Source organism: Heteronotia binoei, chromosome 6, assembly GCF_032191835.1.
Source record: "Heteronotia binoei isolate CCM8104 ecotype False Entrance Well chromosome 6, APGP_CSIRO_Hbin_v1, whole genome shotgun sequence".
Lineage (NCBI taxonomy): Eukaryota > Metazoa > Chordata > Lepidosauria > Squamata > Gekkonidae > Heteronotia > Heteronotia binoei.
In genome coordinates, this window is record NC_083228.1 from 98,258,273 (window position 1) to 98,280,223 (window position 21,951).

Sequence of the window (21,951 nt, forward strand, 5' to 3'; positions counted from 1 at the left end):
TTCCTTAGGAGCAACATTGGAGGCCATATGCGGTTCCACAAGAGGAAGAACTGGCAAAAATCACCCTGCCTTATTGTGCATGGTAATTCTAGGTGGGATCCAAGTTATTAGGGTTGCCAGCCTCAAGGTGGAATCTGGAGATCTCCTGCTTTTACAACTGATCTCTAGCTGGCAGAGATCAGCTCCCCTGGAGAAAATGGCTGCTTTGGACTCTATGGCAGGGGTGGCCAACGGTATGGCCATGCTGGCTGGGGCTGATGGGAGTTATAGGCAAAAACATCTGGAGAACTACCATTAGCCACCCCTGCTCTATGGCATTGTGCCATGCTGAGGCCCCTCTCCTCACACAAACCCCACCCTCTCCCAGATCCACCCCCAAAGTCTCTAGGTCAGGGGTGTTAAACTCATGTTATGAGGGCAGGATGTGACATAAATGAGACCTTGTTGGGTCGAGCCATGTTGGGCTGGGCCATGTGTATACCTATTTAAGATTAGACAGCAGAGATAAAAACTTTATAAAGGACACAGACAAACACAATAAAAGATTTTAAAAAAAACTTAAAATAAAACATGCTTAAAATATTGGCACTTGTTGGTATGAAAGGTGCTTTCTTTGTATCTCTCCCATGGGATCCAGGGAACTGGGCAAAGGAAGCTCTGGCTCTTTCCTTCTTTCCCCAGGGGGCCAGGAGGGGGAGGAGCCTCAGCCAATAGAAGGAAGAGAGGTTTGGTTCAGTAGCTCTGCTGTGCAATTGAGAGAGCCTGGCAAAGCAAGCTCTCCTTCCTCCCATCCTCCCCAGAGGAGGAGTCTCATGGAGAAAATAGAGACTTTGCTCTGTAGCTCCTGTGCAATTGAGCAAGTCTTGCAAACCATGCTGTGATGCAGAAGGCAGCGAGAGGGAGAAGGAAGCAGATGACAGCCAGTTGCTCGGGGGCCTGACAGGAGACATCCAAGGGCCTGATTTGGCCCCCCGGGCTGCATGTTTGACACCCCTTTTCTGGGTATTTTCCACCACAGACGTGGCAATCCTACAAGTTATAGTTTAATTTTGCTTTTTAAAGACTAGTGTAACATACCATCACAATTCTAATTGGCACTTCCTGTTGAAATCTGAGCTGGTTTACCATTTGAGTTTCCAACACAAGAATAGGGTTGCCAGCCCCTATGTGGCACCTGGAAATCTCCCAATATTACAATTGATCTCCAGCTGACCAAGATCAGTTCCCTTGGAGAAAATGGCTGCTTTGGAGAGTGGTCTCTATGACATTATACCCTGCTGAGGTCCCTACTCAAGCTTTTCCCAAAAAATCTTCAGGTATTTCACCACCCAGAGCTGGCAGTCCTAGGTTTTCAGCACAGAGATGACAAGGGACAGAGTGCTACTACTCTGTGTCCATAAAGAATCATAACCAATGGCAGTATTCAATTTTTACTGAAATGCATCATTCACTATTATGTGGCAGCATCAAGATACAAGAAGAAGAAGATATTAGATTTATATCCCGCCCTCTACTCCGAAGAGTCTCAGAGCGGCTCACAATCTCCTTTACCTTCCTCCCCCACAACAGACACCCTGTGAGGTGGGTGGGGCTGGAGAGGGCTCTCACAGCTGCTGCCCTAATAACCCAGATTAGCCTGACCTCATCACAGCTTGGAAGCCAAGCAGGGGCAGCACTTGGATGACAGACCATCAACGAAGACTGAGGCTGCTATGCAGAGGAAGGCAGAGGCAAAACATCTCTGCTCATCTCTTGCCTTGAAACCCCCTGAGATGGAACTTCATGGGGTCACCACTTGATGCCACATTTTACTTTATCAGCGTTTATATGCCAGAGTGGGGCGTAGTTGCCTAGGGTGTTAAAATATGTAAACCCAGGCTGTTTTGCCTGTTTGTGGACCTGTTGCCCCTGTTCTCTCCATTCAGGTTGTACTGTTAATTGTACATCCTTGTCTCTACCACTACCTATGCCTACTACCTTTGTGGATGTTTGTCACACCATATCTAAATATTATACTCTCTCTTCATGTTCAAAATAGCCTTCACCTAACACTGAGCCAAGAAAGTCTCGCTGGACATGTTTTAGCCACTGAATTTTATTAAAGACCTAAATTATAGCACCACAATGTTAATGTTAATTTTAATACAAGTTGTTAATGATGATTTTATAATTGTAATTACTATGTATGGTTTTATTGTATATTACATTTGTATGTTGTGAGCCGCCCTGAGCCTGCCCTGGTGGGGAGGGCGGGATACAAATAAAAAGTATTATTATTATTATTAGTATTATAAAACCCCATATTTTGCAATCTGCATAATGCAAAGTAAGTGTATTTAGGCATATATTGCATAATTTATTTTAGGTGCAAAATATTAATTTATTTACTATAGATCTAGGAAATTTTTTAAGGTATATGGTTACCCATCTCATGACCATTGGTATCTTTCCTATGGGATACAAATATGCAGTGACTGCTGTTAAAACAAAACTAAGGGCAATCTCCCTAGAGAGATTTTGTATCAGTTATGTGAAATACAAACAAACTTTAACAAATAACCACAAGTTAGGCCACTTAAACTTCAGTTCTTCTTGAATTCCCAGAAGGTATCGTTCTGGTATTTTAATCACTGATTGACTGGACTTTTTATCCTTCCATGCTGTTTTAAGCAAAAAGTCCATATGTTCAACATAGTAGGGAATTTGTTAGGCTGTAGATCACAGAAGTGTGAGACAAGATGTGTCTCAAGGGAACCCAAGGAAGCCATAAGGAATGTAAAAAGTCACAGGGTTAAAGCCACATTAAGACAGCTGTTATGTTAATGATACTTCTGCTTTTCTTGTAGCTATGGGTCACTATTTTTTTTTAAAAAAATGAGCATTCAATGTTGCTTTTAAAGCTCACACATCCCAAAAAAATGCATACACAAGAAACTAAAAGGTCTATTTCTGATTAACTAAAAATTCTCAATTTTGTTCATGCATAACCAATCAATTCTTAATTGCCACATAGACATTCCATTATTTTTGAAACCCCATCCTCTGTTTCTGAAGCATATCTTTCAGCTAATGTTTTCGAGATAATGAAACTATTCCCACTGGATTTCAAAATGCAGTTCATACATTAGATTTCCCTTCATAGAAGAGTTCTGAAAAAAAGAGATTCAAATGAGTAAAATGTTAGATGACTTGAAAATAAGCCCAGTTGTAAAACTATAAAGAACACTGGAAGTTCAGGTTGTTGAAACATTTTGGCATTAAACTTTCTAAAATATAATGCCCAATTTCCCCCATAGTTCTTCTGACAGACATCTTTAATTCATATTTCAACACATATTTACTTTTGTTCATTTTTAATATTGATAGTATGCTTCAGGTGTAGCAAAATATGAAGTTGTGAAAATGCATTGTTTTTCATGTATAGCCCACCTATCACCCACCTAGCAAAGTGCATGCATTCAGCTACAGCAGGTCTGTTCAAAATTTAATAACCAGTTAATAAGAGGGCAGGAACCCCTGAAAGGTATTTGCATCTGATGACCGATCTAAATTTTGAATTAAATCTAAACGTTCATCGTTGGTTGTAAACACCTTATTGAGCAATCAAAAGCAAAAATACAGCCAATTATTCTGCACAATTAAATGAGAGCCAATTTTCACGATTTTTCTGGGGTTTTTTCTTTTTGTATTGTGTGTGTGTGTGTGTGTGTCTGCAGCCTCTGGTAACTGACCCCTAGTGGGGGCCTAGAGGATATTTGAGAGGTGGCTGAATAAAGACTGCCCCTGCTTCCTGATTGCTGGTATTTCATATTTCCCATCCAAGTGCTTGCCAGAGTCAGCCCTGCTTAGCTTCTGAGATCTGATGAGATTGGGCTTGCCTGAGTTATCCAGATCAGGACGACAACAAATATTTTGAGTAAAACAGAAAGAGTATTTGGTCTGATGAATTAATCAATGCTTGAAGAGCTAAACTCACCATATCTTAGTTTAACTCAGATTTTGAAGATAGTCAACTGTGCTGGTTCTTGTCCCAGCCAAAAAGGTGAATTCGCCCGGTCTATCTCCCTTGGTGGAACCATTTAATATAAACATTCCTAGGTTAAGCATTAATTTTGCTAAGAAGGTTCCAGCTAGATTAGCAGTCTGGTTTTTAAAGCAGCATGTTTGAAGAGGAGGTTCAATGGTCTCATCAAAGCCATTCAAACAGATCTTGTATTTGGCAGCCAAAGTGGAATTGTCAGGTCCCAATCGGGCATTTAGGTCACCTGCTACTAGAACTTTAGCCCTAGGATGGTCCATAATAATGGATCCAACATATTGTTCCAACCGCTGCCAATTGTTTTCTACTTCTGCTTTTTGGGTTTTAGGTGAGAGGTAGGAGTTTATGATTAGAACACTACCCTCAGGCCAAGTGAGTAGAACTGCCATGGCTAAGGGTTTCAAGGGACATAGTTCCATGCAGTCTACTTTAAGAGAAGGTATAATCTTAGATCTTTCATAAAAAACCAAACATAATTTAGCATTTTTTTTCTTTCAGAATCTAAATTTAAAGAACCTAAGATTTGATTTCTTATTCAAGTTCCATTTTTCTGTGTTACATATCATTGATTAATGAAACCATTCTGGGAGATTACAAAGGAAAAAATTAAATCAAACTGCAGACTCCATCATGAAATAAGCTGATTTTTTTTAAGGAAGATCAAGAGGATGACTCAGTCAGCTGATTCATTTCCCTCTCTCAACCCTGTGAATGCCACTCCCAATAAGAAACCTCATTCCACTGGCAACCCAGCAAGGACATTGTTTGTGGAAGGGCTGTGCCTGCTACATGATCCATGTAATGAATGGACTGGATCAACCCTCTCAAAAAACTGGAATATTTTTTCTACACTATGAACTTTGAATAAGCTTGGTATCTCCATCACTCTCTTTGCCAAGAAAATTCATCCATATGAGAATGGTAAAAAACAGTATTTCTGCCCATCCACCAATCAACAGAAAATGTTCAGGAATATTTTAAGTAATACTTGCCTGAACCCGAGCTTCAGTGAGTTTAGCCCTTTGTGCAAGTTCCTCCCGAGTGTAAATATCAGGGTAGTGGGTTCTCTCAAAAGCTCTCTCCAGCTCCTCTAATTGTTCTGCTGTGAAGGTTGTTCTACTACGACGTTGTTTTCTCTTTAATGGTAAATCAGGTTCTGAATCTATGTCGGACCCTTCATCTGACTGAGGCGCCGAAGCTAAAATAAAAAAAATCAGTTAGTATTTTGGCTGTCAGAGGGGGGAATCAAGAATTAGTTTAAAGTACAGAAAAGGAGGAGGAACAGAATGAAAATGCTTTATTCAAATAAGTTCAGATCATCCACTGAACCAAACAAGGACCATCATTGTCTGAGAGAGCTGCAGCACAGTTCATTCAAATGAGTGAATAATTCTCAATAGTTCCTTCAGTGAATATGCTCACTTTTCTTCCTTTTGGAATATCTCCAGCCAGATTCCAATTTCCTTGTCTGGCTATATATTCAAATATATTCAATAAGTTTTTTAAAAAAAATCAGTTCTGTTAACAGACATTAAATATTTGAAATCTGTATCATGTAGCTTCATTGTCACTGTAATTGGCTGAGTCAAGCACAATGGTTGCTCCCAATGCAAATAAACACATATGCTCATTAATTTAAACATTCAAAATGCATTTTCAACTAATTTAAAGTTATGCATCCTGACAACTGAAACAGCTACATTTAGCAAATGAGTAAGAACCAAGGATTGCCTATCAACTAATGGCTTTTTAATGGCCACTGTTTCAGAGGCCATTTAATTCCACTTCTGTCCTTAAATAGAATATACACAGTAGAAACCCAATTTTAAAAGTATTTGCTTAATCAATAGTACTGGAGAATAACTGAGAACACAAAGCCAGACTAAGAATCCTGTTTTCCTCCTTCCAAAGACATCAACTTGTTCAGTTTCAGTTGTTTTTACATATTCAGTACTGTTGAATCTGTGTTTGAAATACACTGTTTACTCAGCCTGACACAGGAGGAAAAACCAAGTCCTTTTATGATCAGTTCAACTGAAGGCTTTACAGATATCTGGAAACACTAATCCCAATCCCAGGTTCCCAATCCCCAGGTTCCAGCAGGTTTCCCTGGTTTTACAGGCTGGCCCCAGCTGGCCGGTGGGGGAAGCCCCGCCCCCATAGCCACCATGCAGCTCTAGATCTTGGGCAGGTTTAGAAACCTGAAAACAGGTCCGTTTCAAAATGTGTGTGTCTGTGTACCTTTAAAGTTGAGCAGGAAGTACTTCATGGGAAGGGTCAGCAACACAGTCCCTCAGTTTGTTTTGCTTTTGTTTCAGAGCAACTAAGAGTGTGTGTGTGAGAGAGAGAGAGAAAGAGAGAGAGAGCAGCCTAGCCCCTGTTCTTTTCAGATGTCATTGTGGAGGAACCAGACCCAGTAAGTGTGTGTGAGCGAGAAAGAGAGAGGGTTGCCAGTCCCCAGGTTTGGAGGCTTTCCCCCCTCCTGCTTTAGGGTCATCAGAAAGCGGCAGGGTGGGTGCGAAGGGAAATGTCTACTGGGCAATTATCCCTATGGAGAACGATTCCCATAGGGAATAATGGGGAATTGATCCACGGGTATCGGGGGCTCTGGGGGGGCTATTCTTTGAGGTAGAGGCACCAAATTTTCAGTATAGCATCTAGTGCCTCTCCCCAAAACACCCCCCAAGTTTCAAAACAATTGAAACAGCAGCCCACTAACTATTCAGATGTCTACACGAATTTCAGCATTGCTGTATAATTTTTAGATTAACTCTAATCTCATCTGCAATCTATCTCAGTTGTCCAACCTCTGTAAAAGATATTTCCTTCTTTCTCTCTGCTTTCCAGTACTGACCAACCAAAAGTTCCATGGATTTTATAATCAAGGCATTGCATAGTCTTCACAACATCTCACAACACCATATTAAGAAGAAGGATAAAGATTTGAAATAGCCTGCTTTTTTAGTGTTTTTTTTAAATAAAATCCCTCAGTAAATTAGCACTATCTATTAATGTTTGGAAGCATTCTTACTGGAATTAATATATAAGTATAAATTGCTAGGGTTAAAGTAGGCAAGAAACCCACACACGACTCTGCTTCCTCTTTTATAGTTCTTAATCATTTATGCATGATGGGAACCCCATATAACATAGGAGGTCCTATGACTGATGGACAAATAAAAAACTGACTAGACCCAGAAGGCATACATCCAAGAGTTCTGTAAGAACTCAATTGTGAACTTGTGAATCTCCTGACAAAAATATGCAATCTGTCATTAAAATCTGCCTCCATTCCGGAGGACTGGAAAGTAGCTAATGTAACCCCTATCATTAAAAAAATGTTCCAAATGTTCCAAATGTTTCCCAGTTCTGGGAAATTACAGGCCAGTCAGTCTAACATTAAAACCAGGTAAATTGGTGAAATCTGTTACTAAAGATAGAATTAGTAGGCACATTGATGATCAAAAGCTATTGAGGAAGAATTAGCATGGATTCTGTAAAGGAAGATCTTGTCTCACTGACCTGTTAAAGTTCTTTGAGGGGGTGAACAAACATGTGGACAAGATGACCCAATAGTTGTTGCTTACTTAGACTTCCAGAAAGCTTTTGATAAAGTTCTTCATCAAAGGATCCTAAGTAAATTCAATAGTCATGGGATAAGGGGACAAATCCTCTTGTGGATTAAAAACTGGTTAATTAATAGGAAACAGAGAGTGAATATAAATGGGCAGTTTTCACAGTAGATGGTGATAAACTGCTCAGTACTAGGTGCTTTTTAACTTGTTCATTAAGGATTTGGAGTTGGGAGTAATCAGTGAAGTGGCTAAATTTGTGGATGACACTAAGTTGTTCAGGACACTGAGAAGCAGGGAGGATTGTGAAGCACTCCAGAGGTATGGACAAGAGGGTGTCAATGTGCCAAATGAGGTTCAATGTGGCCAAGTGCAAAGTAATGCATATTGGGGCCAAAAATCCTAACTATAAATGCATGATGATTGAGTCTGAACAGATGGTAACTGACCCAGAGAGAGATCTTGGAATTGTGGTAGATAAGTCACTGAAAATGTTGACTCAGTGTGCAATGGCAATAAAAAAGGCAAATTCTTTTCTGGGGATGATGAGGAAAGGAACTGAAAACAAATTAGCCAGTACCATAATGCCCCTATATAAATCAATGGTGTCTCCTCATTTGGAATACTGTGTACAGTTCTGCTCAGGATACTTCAAAAAAGATATTATAGCATGGGGGAAAGTGCAGAAAAGGGCAACTAAAATGATTAAGAGAGTGGAACATTTTCCCTGTGAAGTAAAGTTAAAGAAGTTAGGGCTGATTCATTTGGAGAAGCAATGACTGAGGGGTGACATGATACAGGTTTACAGAATTATTCATGGGATAGATGAAGAAATACCTTTCTCCCTTTTTCACAATACAAGAATGTGTGGGCACTCAATGAAATTAATGAATAGATTTAGAACAGATAAAAGAAAGTACTTCTTCACCTAAAGATTAGTTAACATATGGAATTCACTGCTGCAGAAAGTGGTGGCAGCTACAAGCATAGACAGCTTTGCGCCCCTAGTCAAAAGAAAGAGACAGACACGAGTGTTGGGTTAACCAATGGGCCACTTTATTTAACTCTTAACAATAGATAAACAGCAAGGACAAAACTAACTTGTGGCATAAGCAAGGCCAGGGCTCAACTATCCCCTCCCTTGCCATATAATGGGTGAGTCCCCATGCCTCAGACAGGAGCCATCAGAGCATGGCTTGAACCCAGCCAGCACAGCAAAAGGAATCACCCTAGAATTCTCTCCCCAGAGCTGCACAACTCAAGGAGAGGATCCAACTAAGCTGATCCCTAAAAACAGTCTGCTTTCCTCACCCAGAGTCATACAAACCAAGGACTGTACTCATCAGACTCCTGTTCCCCTATAAGGGGTTTTTAGCTGAGGTTCACCAAACCACATTCCATGCCCACTAAAATTCTGTCAACCTGTAAAATGACCAACCTGATCCAATTACCTAAACCACTGTCACAGTACAAGGTAGGCGAAAACACCTCCTCTTGTGAGCCAATACAGAAGAGGTGAAAAATTCCTACCTACCCCCCAAAGGGGCAACAAGCTTCAAGCCTGCACAGCAAATACAGTGGGAGGGTGGGCCATAATCAGGTGAAGTCTGAAAATGGGACCAGCTATGAAACCCTTCGCTCCAGGCCTAAGCACCCAAATGTGGCTAAAGCACAAAAGCACGCCTCTCCCTCCTTCTGAGAGGACAAAGGCAGCTCACCAGCTGTATAGCCCTTGGCCATCAGCTGGTGGATCCAGATTTAGAGAGGATAAACATATGGAGCAGACAGTGTTGGACTGGATGGGCCACTGACAAGGCTTCTCTTATGTTCTTATGTTAACATCTCCCCTATCCAACTGTGGGTTGAAACCAGTGCTGATCCCTCTCATACTAATAGTAGTGTTCATGGAGAGAAACTATCGATCATGACTAGCATGTGTTGTTCATCTGTGCTATGACCTCAAGCTCTTAATTTTTCTGTTTCTATAAGTCTATATCTATGTTCTCTAGATGGAGTCTTAAGAAGCACAAAAAGGGCATATAGCCTCAACACTCTAAAGACCAGAATCCCTTAGGGCAGGGTTTCCCAAACTTTTCTTTCCCATGGCCCAGTTATTTTTACACTTCTCCTTCGTGGCCCACTAAAATTTGGAGGTGGAGCCAGGAGACTTTGAGAGTGGAGCCGGGAGACAGGAATTATGTCAATTCCTGTGGTGTCAAGGACCAAGTGATGTCACTTCCGGGGCACACTGAACTAAAATTCCACCTTTTCCTGTGATGTCATTTCCAGGGCACTCCCCCAAACCTGCCTCTTTTTCGGAAGTAAATTCATTTTCAGAAAAATCTCTCTGTAACTCATGCTGAGCCAAAATGGGGGTGGAAAGTGGGCGGTCCTCTCTTTTCACCCCCACACCTTCATGCACCTATCTGTTTGTGTATTCTCCAGCTTGCAAGAACTCCTAATGCCCATATTCCATTGCCTGCAGCACCTACACATCACTTCCTCAACAACACTGGCCAGTGTATGCAGTTGGGAGTGCTGTTGCCATTGCCATCAGGAATGCCAGCACTGTGTACCACCCACACTGGGCCCTGGCAGCCGCTGTACCTCAAAATATGCTGACACATTTAGTAGGCCCTTCCTTCAGCTGCTACTAATGGAATCCTGCCTCAAGCTACAACCAAGCTTGCTTGGTTTCAAGAAAATCTTTTGACAGCTATTTTTTATACGTTTCTTTGGTTGAAACATGGGAAAATTGCTGTGAAAGGTAGCAGAGAATTGTACTGCAATTAATGAATTAATTTCAAGTCTTATGAAGTTCATACAAGCTTTTCTGCAGTTATCCCAAAAAGGATATTTATGAGGGACTTGCAGCTTTTTACTGGCTGTGTTTCCCATGCCTTTAAAAGCAACCTGTTGTGCAGATACTTAGCCAGTGAACTACTTTCATCCTTTTTAATATCTACAAGAGGAGTTTAATTTTGGTGTAAGACAGCTGTTAAAAGCAGCACCAGTAAAATGGTGCCAAGTTCATAGTACCATCTCTTCCAGTGCTGTTGAGATATACTGCAGTAATCTCCAATAATCTCTTCCTGCCCCACACCTGTTACTCTCAGTCACTCACACAGAAATCTCATAGAAGGCCACCTGGCTACAACTGGGGGTGCCAACTTTTCATTGGGAGAACTTATATGTCTGCAACAACAGTATGGTGAACAGAAAAGTTTTATCCAGTAAAAATGTAAGGAAGGAAAGAAAGAGAAAGGGAAAGAATGAAATGGAAGGAAAGAAAAGAAAAGAAAAGAAAAGAAAAAAAGAAAAGAAAGAAAAAAAAGAAAAGAAAAGAAAAGAAAAGACATGGAAAGAAAGAACATAGACATAAGAGGAGCCATGTTGGATCAGGCCAGTGAACTATCCAGTCCAAAATTCCCTTATACAATGCCCAAAAAGCACCAGAATGTCCACCAGTGAGGCCAGGGCACTAGAAGCCCTCCCAATGTTGCTTCGTCCCCCTCCCAGCACCACGAATACAGACAGAGTATCACTTGCAGGGAAATAAAGAAGGGGGGCAAAGGAAAAAAAGCCTTCCTCACCATCAGATGACCCCAGCCAGCAAAAATTCTGCCCATGGGTTGTTTGGGAAAAAAATAGCTACTGGAATGCCCACTCCCCGCCCCTCTCAGCTGAAAAAAACACATGCACCCTTCTTTGCTGCCCAGGCCTCCCGGAGAAATCTCCCCAAAAGAACATACTGCAAGGCACATGAAAGCTCATACCTTGAAGAACACTTAATGGGTCTAAAGTGCCAGTGGATGCTAGCTTTTCTCTCAAAAACTGGGAGGAAGAAGGAAGGAGAGACAGCCCAGCTCCTCTCTGAACAACACAGAGCTGGGGCAGGGCCAGCTTTGCTGGGGGCTGGGCTAGCTTTGGCTTTTCTTGTGACCCAGTAGCGAGGCTTCCGTGGCCCAGTACTGGGTCACAACCTGCAAATGGGAAACACTGCCTTAGGGAAAAGAATCCTCAGAACATTTTCACATGTAACTGTAAAAAGCACCCTTGAGCTTGTCAGTTGTGGATGTTATTGCACAACAGAAAATGGAGGATAACCAGTTTTAAACCCATTGCTTCCATAAGTGTCACTCTTGCAATCTCTTGCAATCATATGACAAAAATGCAAGGAGAGCTTTTATTGTCGTGTATGGATATGCCATAAAGGCCACAGTTGAGATATTTTGCCAAGGATCCTTCTGACTCATGATCAGTTATAAATCAGACTGACTCTCCAATGAACAGATTTAGCTTGTGTATTTTATTCATTTTTATGTATGATATTATTATCCCACCCTTCCTTCAAGGAGCTCAGGGGAGGCTAACTTTAATCATCACAGCAAATTCTGCAAACTAGATTAAATTGAGAAAATGTGGCCAGCCCAGATGAACTTCATGGCTGAGTAGGGATTTGAACTCATGTCTCAATATAACAAGCAATCCATAATAGCTAATTCTGATGCTTCCTAACAGGAAAAAATAGAATTATAGTGCAGAATCCTTTCAAGGAGAGGAAGTAGAAAGCTGGAAGGATAGTATTTAATTTCTAACTCAATGCAAAGAGGAAGAGCATTGCTTCCAGGTAACTTAACAGCACTTGGTAATGCTATGTAAACTAAAACAGAGTTGATTCAACATTCTATATGCTTATGAGAAACACATCTGGTCTATGAAGTGCAGTCAAAACATGAGGAAACTTAGAAGATGCTGCATTCTCTAGAGACTCTACTTAATGCCTTTCCAGATGATGTTTTTTTGTTTGTGCAATAATTACACAGTTGTTACTCAGTTGTTACAAAGGATACAGACATCCTTTCCTCAACATGCTGCTTCTGTTGTGAAGAGGCCATTATTTTTCTAGCACTCAGCAATATTTTGTTCCTTACTATTCCAGTTCTCCAGTCCTCAGATTATGGCCATCAGGAATGCTGCACGCCATGTGGTTATAAATTTATTAAGGAAAATAAACAATTGTTCCCTTTTGTCTACCCAAGTATTGAGCATTTAAAATGTGATAATCATGCAAAAGATATATTACATGTCCGGATAGGAGGAGACCTCTGAACAATTCCCCACTGGTGCTTCACAGACTGGTGGGGAGAAATTGAGCGGGAAAATTTGCAAGACTGTGCACCCAGATGTGACTAAGCCAAAAAAGTGCACCTCTCCCTCCTTCCAAGAGGGCAAAAACAGCTCACCAGTTGTACAACCCTTGACCATCGGCCGGTGGATCCAGATTTAGAGAGGATAATCATGTGGAGCAGACACAGTGTTGGACTGGATGGGCCATTGGCCTGATCCAACATGGCTTCTCTTATGTTCTCATGTTAACATCACCCCTATCCAACTATAGGTTGAACCCAGTGCTGATCCCTCTCATACTAACAAAAAAAACCTGTATCTATCATGACTAGCATGTGTTGTTCATAACCTCAAGCTCTTAAAGACCAAGAAGTGACATTTCTATGTCATGGTAATTGTCTAGGATTTGCCCATAACTTATTGTTTATGGTTAAATGAAATCACAGCATTTAGGACAAAGTCTATGCATCCACCTAACAGAATGACATCATTTTCAGATTTTCACCAGAAGTGACATTGTGTGTCATCATATCTGTACCCCAATTGCTGATAGAGAGTTGATGGCTAAGGCTGGTGACCCAATGTCTGTTTGCTATTCAAGAACTGAATAACATCATTTTTGAATTTTTCAGCACCCAGTAATATTGAACTCCAAAATTCACTTTCAATCTCATTTCTTCCTTGTGCAAAGATAACCCATGATTCTTTATTTTCACACCATTTTCTGTTCCCTCATACGAAATTTTCTGCATAAAATATATGCATTTTCAACATTATTTCTGTGTTCATAAATTAGCATTATATTTATTTATTTCACATATACCCACCTTTCTCCAGGGGCCCATAGTGGCTTACATAATTCCCCTCTTCTCTATTTACATTTACATAGTGGCTTACATAATGGGGGCTCATAGAGGCTTACATAATTTCCCTCTCCTCTACTTTATCCTCACAACGGCCTTGTGAAGTAGGTTAGGCTGAGAGTACATGACTGGCCCAAAGTCACCCAATGAGCTTCCATGACATGAATGGGGATTTGAACCTGGTTCATCTGAATCCTAGCTAGATGTTCATACCTCTACACCATGCTGGCTCTCATTAAAAGTATTAATGGATTTACACCCCATCCTTCACTTGGATTCTCACAGTGGCTTACAGTCTCCTTCCCTTCCTCTTCCCACAACTGTAGGGTTGCCAAGTCCTCCGTTATCATGCTGGCGACATCGCACACTGGCCACTCTAAGAGCTTCCAGGAAAACTCTATAGTTTTCCTGAAGGCTCTAGCAATTTGGGAGGGAAAACTCTATGGAACAATAGGTACCATAGAGTTTTCCCTCCCAATTTGCTAGAGTGTCTGGGGAAACCATAGAGTTTTCCCAGAAGCTCCTAGAGTGGCTGGCACGTGATGTTGCCAGGGTGATGACATCACTGCAAGTAATGTCATCACATCAGCAAAGTCGGGGGAGGATCCCCCCGCCGGCCCAATGCAGGCCAGCAGGTTGGGAACCTCCAGGGTGGGGGAACCCTGCCCAGCCCAGGAACTTGGTAGCCCTATACAACAGACACCTTAGGAGATAAGTGAGGCTGAGAGAGCTCTGAGAGAACTGTGATCCAAGGTCACTCAGCTGGCTGCATATGGAGGAGGGGAATCAAACCCAGTTCTCCTCTTTTCTTAACCCATGCCTGTCTTTGGGACCAGTTTTGGATTGCTTTGAAACACTCAGCCTGAAGGAAGGTGACAGAATCCTCTCCACTGTGCACTCAACAACCTGTGATTTGGACCCTTGCCCCTCTTGGCTAATTAAAGCTTGCCAGAGGGAGTTTGGATAGCCTATATGGAATATCATAAATAGATCCCTCTCTGAAGGGCTTTTTCCAATGCCTCTTAAAGAGGCTGTGGTCCCCCTCTCTTGAAAAAACCTACATTAGACCCGGCCGAATTGGCACACTATCGTCCGGTTTACAATTTACCCTTTCTGAGTAAAATTACTGAGAGGGCAGCAGCACTACAGTTACAGAGTTTTCTGGATGACGCTTCCGTCCTAGACCCCCACCGGTCCAGCTTCCACCCAGGTCATGGGACAGAGACAGTGTTGGCCGCCCTGGTGGATGACCTCCAGCAGCATCTGGACCGAGGCAGCTCAGTGGTACTGATGTTGTTAGACCTATCGGCTGTGTTTGATACGGTCGACCATCAGATGCTGACCCACCACCTCAGCGACGCAGGGATTCAGGGGTGGGCCTTGCAGTGGCTTTCCTCTTTCCTAGATGGTTGGGGACAAAGGGTGGTGATTGGGAGAGAGTCATCCCAGAGGAACACACTTAATTGTGGGGTGCTTCAGGGAGCGGTGCTCTCCCCAATGTTGTTCAACATCTACATGTGCCTGCTTGCTGAGATTGCCTGGAGGTATGGGTTGGGTTGCCACCAGTACACTGATGACACCCATCTCTATCTGCTGATGGATGGCCAGCCTGGCTGTGTCCCAGAAAATCTGGACCTGGCATTGCAAGCCATGGCAGGATAGCTTAGGCTGAGTCGCTTGAAGCTGAAACCAACGAAGACAGAGGTCCTTTGCCTGAGTTGCAGTGGTCCAGGCAGGGAAATTCCCTTACCAGCATTTGACGGTGCGCCACTGACAATGGTGTACAAGGTCAGAAGCTTGGGGATGCTGCTGGAGCCTGCCTTGACAATGGAGGCCCAGATAGAAGCCACTGCTTAATTTGCTTTTTTCCATCTTAGGCAGATGAAGCAGTTGGTCCCCTTCCTTGAACGGCGACCTGGCAATGGTGATCCATGCAACAGTCACCTCAAAGTTGGACTACTGCAATGCCCTCTACTTGGGGCTGCCCCTATCTTGAACCTGGAAACTACAGCTAGTGCAGAACATGGCCAGGCTGCTACTGGGGCTCCTCAGGTGGGAGCACATACAGCCGGGACTGCGGGAACTGCACTGGCTGCCAATAGTGTACCGGATTTGCTACAAGGTGCTGGTTATTATCTTTAAAGCCCTGTATGACCTAGGACCTGCCTACCTTAGGGACCATCTCTCCCCACACGTTCCCCAGAGGGTACTTAGATCTGGATCTCAAAATCTACTAACAATCCCTGGGCCGAAGGAGGCCAGATTAAAGACCACTAGAGAGAGGGCCTTCTCGATTGCAGCCCCCCCACTGGTTGAATCAACTACCAGAGAAAGTGAGGGCCTTAAGGGACCTTGTCCAGTTCTGCAAGGCCTGTAAGACCGCTCTCTTCCAGCTGGCTTTCAACTGACTCTGAGCCTGTATCATGAAGAAACTGAAGAAATACTGTCACCATTGAAACTGAAATCATATGACATCAAAGAGGCTAGCACCAAATTATTTTGACTGTTTTAATTATTGAATGTATAATTTTATAATATGTATGGTTTTAATTGTTTGTTGTGGTTTTATACTGCGAGTCGCACTGAGCCTGCAAAGTCATGGGGATGCAGATGTAAGGGGAGGATGGGATATAAATCAAAATAAATTAATTAATTAACCACTATGCCATGCTGGTTCTCATAAGAACTTGCAGAACCCATAAGAGCTTGCAGGGGGGTCACATCATTTCCCCCTGTGTTCCCTTCCCCACATTCTTTTTGTTCTCCTGGCTGCCATTATATCCTTTCTCCTTTTCCTGCTTCTTTTGCTTCTTCCTGTTCACCAACCAATCTTTCCTTTATCTGTCTCCCCCATCTTCAGCTTTATATATTATTTATTTACTTCATTTACACCCCCACCTTTCTCCACAAAGTTACCCAAAGCAACTTACATATATGAAGAACTGTGCATGCTCATGAAAGCTTATACCCTAGGGTTGCCAATCCCCAGTTGGGAGGCAAAAGAAGCAACACTTCTGTGTAAAATATCCAAACAATACTATTAAAGAAATAACTACCAATAACAACCACTTAAAAATTACCTTGAATTCTTTAATAGTACATAACAAAGCATACAGTTATAAAGGACAGAACAAAATATTACATTTAAACAGGAAGGGGAACAATCAGTTCCCAAAACTGAACAGTTCAACAGGTAAGTTCATTTTTCTTTCTTTTTTAGGTTGATTATCCACTCCTCCCATGGTGTAGATGCTGAAAGGACAGACCTTAGGACGCAAAGAGAATAGTGAACTAAAGTCCAAGAAATTCTTTGATGTGCAATGATATTTTAATCCTTATACAAGCTGAACGGGCTCTCTCGGGACTTTTGAACCTCGTTTTCACCCAAAGGGCTTTTTCCAAGCTTCAATACATGACAAAGCACTTCCAACCCATCCAGTACTTCACATTCTTACACTTCCCAAAAAGGCTTCAATTTGGGAATCTGTTGTCTGGATTTAAGTTGTCATCTCCAGGTCTCAAATGGAGGCTGGTAACCCTAGGCCTGGCAGCAATCTCTGAGTGACTTGATACCACCTGACTTGCGTAACTGAACTAGGCCTGGCTGCTTAATACTGTTCAGCAGCCACCCTATTAAAGCCAGTGTGGTGTAGCAGTTAGAGCTTCAGAACAGGGTCTGTGAAACCCAAATTAGAATCCCCATCTTATTGTAGAAGTTCACTGTGTGATTATGGACCAGTCATAGACTTTCAGCTTAACCTGCCTCACAGAGTTGTTCTGCAGATAAAGAGAGGAAAATAATGTAAGCTGCTTTGGTCCTCATTGCAGAAAGGTGGGATATAAATGTAATAAATAGATAAATCATAAATATAACTAAAGATGGGATGCAGGTAAAAAGTTGGTGGTGAATTGTTGAGGAGAGAATGGCGCAGAGTGGTAAGCTGCAGTACTGCAGTCAAAGTTCTGTTCATGACCTGAGTTCAATCCTGGCAGAAACTGGGTTCAGGTAGCTGGCTCAAGGTTGACTCAGCCTTCCATCCTTCCAAGGTCAGTAAAATGAGTACCCAGCTTTCTGGGGGTAAAATGTAGATGGCTGGGGAAGGCAATGGCAAACCACCTCATAAAAAGTCTGCCATGAAAACGTCATGATGTGACGTCACCCCATGGGTCAGTAACAACTCAATGCTTACACTAGGGACTACCTTTACCTTTTCCTTTTTGAATGAGGCAGGATGAACTCTACAGCATTATACCCTGCTAAGGCTATTTCTCTTCCTCCTGAATGATTGGAGCCAAGCATCATTGAAACCACCAAGCAATTTGAATCAAGCAAATGGCTTGATTCATCTAGACCTGGATGCTTGGTACTGTTCAACAGCAGCCAGTCCACAAAAGCTATTGTGGTGTAGTGGTTAGAGTTAGACTGGGACCTCAATTCCCCATTCTGCTGTGGAAACTCACCGGGTGACCTTGAGCCAGTTATACATTCTCAGCCTAACTTTACAGGTTTGTTGTGAGGATAAAATGAAGAGGATAATGATGCAAGCTGCAGTGGGTTCCCATTGTTCAAAAAGACAGGAAATAAATGGCATAAATAAATTAGATGGGAGCAGATAAAAGGCAGGTTGGTAGGTGGGTGTGAAGGGGAATAGGAAGTGGGTAAAGTTGAAGGTATGGGAGTTGCTAGGACAAAGAAAAGAAGAAATAGTCTAAAAGGTTGATGCAAGACTAAGTGAGGTGCCCCCACAAGTCCTTGTAGTTTCTCTCCAGTGCAGCCAACATTGAGCAACTGGTCATAGATTTCCTGGAGAGAGGTTACCACAGGAAGGGAAAGAAGAAAAGTTGAAGATAGTGGGGGAAGTTGGCTGTTGGGTGGAAAGGAGACAAGGAAGCAGTAAAAGGCTAAGGGGGCTTTCAGTAAAAGAAAAGAGGATGCTGTGAGGGCGAAGGAAATGAGATGACCCACACAAATCCTTGAGGATTCCCACTTGTAATAGCCTAAAAATTGCACATTGTTTAGATAATTGTGATCTTATTGCATTTTAATTGTACAGGGGGGAGGGACTGAATACAAGCAATATTTGATACTTAAAGGAGCAGAACTATAGCAAAGGAGCAGGAGTATAATGATTTCTCCAGTTTACCTGTATTACCCCAAATATGGTTATGATTCCAGTCAAAAGTTAACAATTTATAGCCAGTCTAGGGTTGCCATGTCTGTGTTGGAAAATACCTGGAGACTTTGGGGGTTGAACAGGAAAGGGTAGGGTTTGGAAAGGGGAGGGGCCACAGCATGGTACAATGCATACAGTTCACCCTTCAAAGCAGCAGTTTTCTCCAGGGGACCTGATCTCTGCCAGCTGGAGATCAGTTGTAAAAGTGGGAGATCTCCAGGCCCCACCTGGAGGCTGACAACCCTAAGCCAGTCTGATTTTAACAGAAGAGATAAGCCTGCACTTTGGTCTCTCCCATGGAACTCAATGGGACTCTTATTTACTTTTGGTTGGATCATATCTTAATCTTTAAAAAAAACTTCACCTACATTCATACGCATACATTTTCCCTAGAGATCTTTGAACCTAAACTATCTCACAGTAGAAGAAGAAAGTGGAGTGCAATGAGACTCCAAAAAGACCAAGTACAGAACAACAGTCGGACTCCACAGGATTACAAATTCCTCCTTTAAGAACAGGAGCAGAAGCCCATAAGCACCAACCACCAGTGGAATAGCCATGAAGTTTAATTAAAGAAGGAATTACAGAATTAGAAAGCGGTTCTTTGTCCTTTAACCCCTCATGACCCATTTGGTGGCCCCAGAAAATACTTCATCCAAATTACACAAAACCTTTGCACAATTTCATAGGGATTTGGTCACATGGAATTCTGTAATTATCAGTTCCCCAAAGAACATCATAGACATGCTTAGGCAAAACATTGAACAATAAATAATACACACAAACACTCGGCCTGTTCATTGTTTCCCTTCTCAGAGGGATGTTTCATTTGAATAATTAAAGAAGCAAAACATGACTACAATTTTATAACTATATATTTATTACAAATACAATACAATTCAATTTACAACTATTTGAACAGAGATTTTTTTTTTCCTTCTGTGCTTCAAATGCATAGCTTTGTTAGTAAATATTTAATACTAAAAACTTAGGCAAATGCTCTCCTTTCACTCTTTCATACCACAGTTTTGAACTGCTTAAATATAATGATAGATTATTTCCAACACATCACTTTTACATATATCTTTTGATTCACATTTTCTACTGCTTATTTTCTGTCCCAAGTTGTTATCCACACAACTAATCAGCATAATTTAATGGTTAACATAGGTCCTTTATTAAATTCAGAATATTATATGACTTCTAGAACTTTTTAACCAATGGAGAAGATGCTACCATATGCCACCCAACATTTCTGATTTGTTTACAAGCTGGTGATGTGCCCTCTTGTAACTAATATTGTAATGTGGTGCTTTTGTTGTTTTGAAAAAGAACTGCCTGTATTAATGCATAAGTTTGCATTGCAATATTCTCCAATTCCCCCTTAAGATTTGGGGCAATCCCTAAAAACATGCCAGTAATCAGCACTGGTGAGTACCACCACAGAAGAAAACAGCCCTGGTATAACTTGTTTTCTAATTGTGCTTTATTTGGCTGGCAAAATTCCTTATGCTTTGCTAAACAAGCTAAATCTGACAAGTTTGCTAACATGAAATAGCTTCTCAAATTCTGATTAATTTACAGGGTTATCCTAAGAAGAGTTATACCTTTTAAAGTCCTCTGAAATCAATTAACTTAGAATTAGTACAGCTCAGTTTAGTTTCCATTTATGGGTCACAAGGAAATATAAGTAATATTTAAAAAAAAATAGAACACACAACTAAACCACTTGGAAGCAACTGGGTAATTTAGGCTCATTGCTCTTATATGATGAACCCCTTATATACTTCAGTTCCATAAAACAAATACACCTATTTTCTCCTGTCAAAAGTTGGAGGATATGTAATGGGCCTCTTGCCTACTTTCTGTTCTGAAGTATCCTTTTTGGAGTGAAATCTATGTGAGTGACCTCTATCATGTTTACTCGGGTGCAAGGCAGGAGGAGGAGTGCAAGTAAGGCTGATACCCCCTTGCGGGCTCACAGTAAATGACAAATGACACTCTCCCTTTGTGATCTTTGGGATTTTTTTTGTTGACTTATTTGGCGGCTTTTGTTGAGTCCTTAGAAATGGCCTATGGCTGAGGCCTATTCTACCAATTTCCACGCTCCATCTGTGGTATCCATCAACAGGGCCTTTTTACTTGCATTCAGGGCTCTGACACCTGCCTAGCAGGATGCAGGAGACACAAAGAAAACTGAAGTGGATGAGAAGAGGGGGGAGAGTGTGTGGATTTCTTTTTTTTTTTTTTCAGAGGAGGTTGAACTGGATGCTCTATAGGGGTTAATCCATGTCTCTTCAGTCCAGAGATTTCAGCACCTGGACGCTTCCTTTCAATTTTTTTTTATTTCCATAGCAATAGGAAAGCTAGTGGAGTTCGGAAACTGAAAACACTAAATATACAATATGAATATTTTTAATACACACATATATTTGGGGGGAGGGGGAACCATCACAGGGACTAAGTCACCTCAGAAACTTTCTATTAAATCACATTTGGTGAAGGCACTACTAGCTGTAACTGTGTTGTTTTTAGATCCTTGTTTATCTTAACCAAAAGGTTTCCCCAGCTGCTTTTTAAACTGTAGAGAAATGTCCTGAGGAGTTCTTTACTGCCACTGAAGGGGGGAGGAAAGGGGCAGGGGGAAAAATCATGAGGAAAATAAAATGGCCTCTGAACAGTTTTGTAACAAGCATTTCCATTTAAGGAAACATTCCCACTGGAATCTTAAAACATAATTAAGAATTTAGAGGCGACCACTCCACACAGCTTCTTTCCAGTCCAGGGCTGCTGCTGCTTCCCCCTCCTCCCACTAGTAATGCTCTGCCATGCCTCTCCTCAGCCTCCTTTTGAAAGCTCAAATTCACAGCAAGGGGTCATTAAAAAGAAAATAAACCCCTGCCAGGTCTCAGCTAATCAAAATAGTACAAATAAATTCTGACACTTAGCAACTCCCCAAGTGCTCACAACCCTGGGAGGAGTGTACAGATTACTTATGAATATGGCAGGCAGCAGGAGACAAATTCAGAAGGTCTAATGTCAGTATGCAGCCACCTGTGTAATGTGTAAGCCTCCCCACATACATTATTGTGTGTTTGTTTAAGATAAGGATGCAGGAACTCATTTTGCACCATGTTGCAATGCTTAGTTCATTCACAGCAAGTCGTTTAGAT

At 41.8% G+C, this 21,951-nt stretch overlaps 1 protein-coding gene across 1 annotated transcript in view; it reads right to left on the reverse strand.

The window, feature by feature from the left end:
* Window positions 1–21,951, reverse strand: part of PAX3 (paired box 3) — a 174,270-nt gene that overhangs the window by 45,908 nt on the left and 106,411 nt on the right. The window contains exon 5 of the mRNA XM_060242184.1: window positions 5,032–5,237. Coding sequence (XP_060098167.1) covers window positions 5,032–5,237 — 206 coding nt within the window. The remainder of the gene's footprint in view (window positions 1–5,031; window positions 5,238–21,951) is intronic.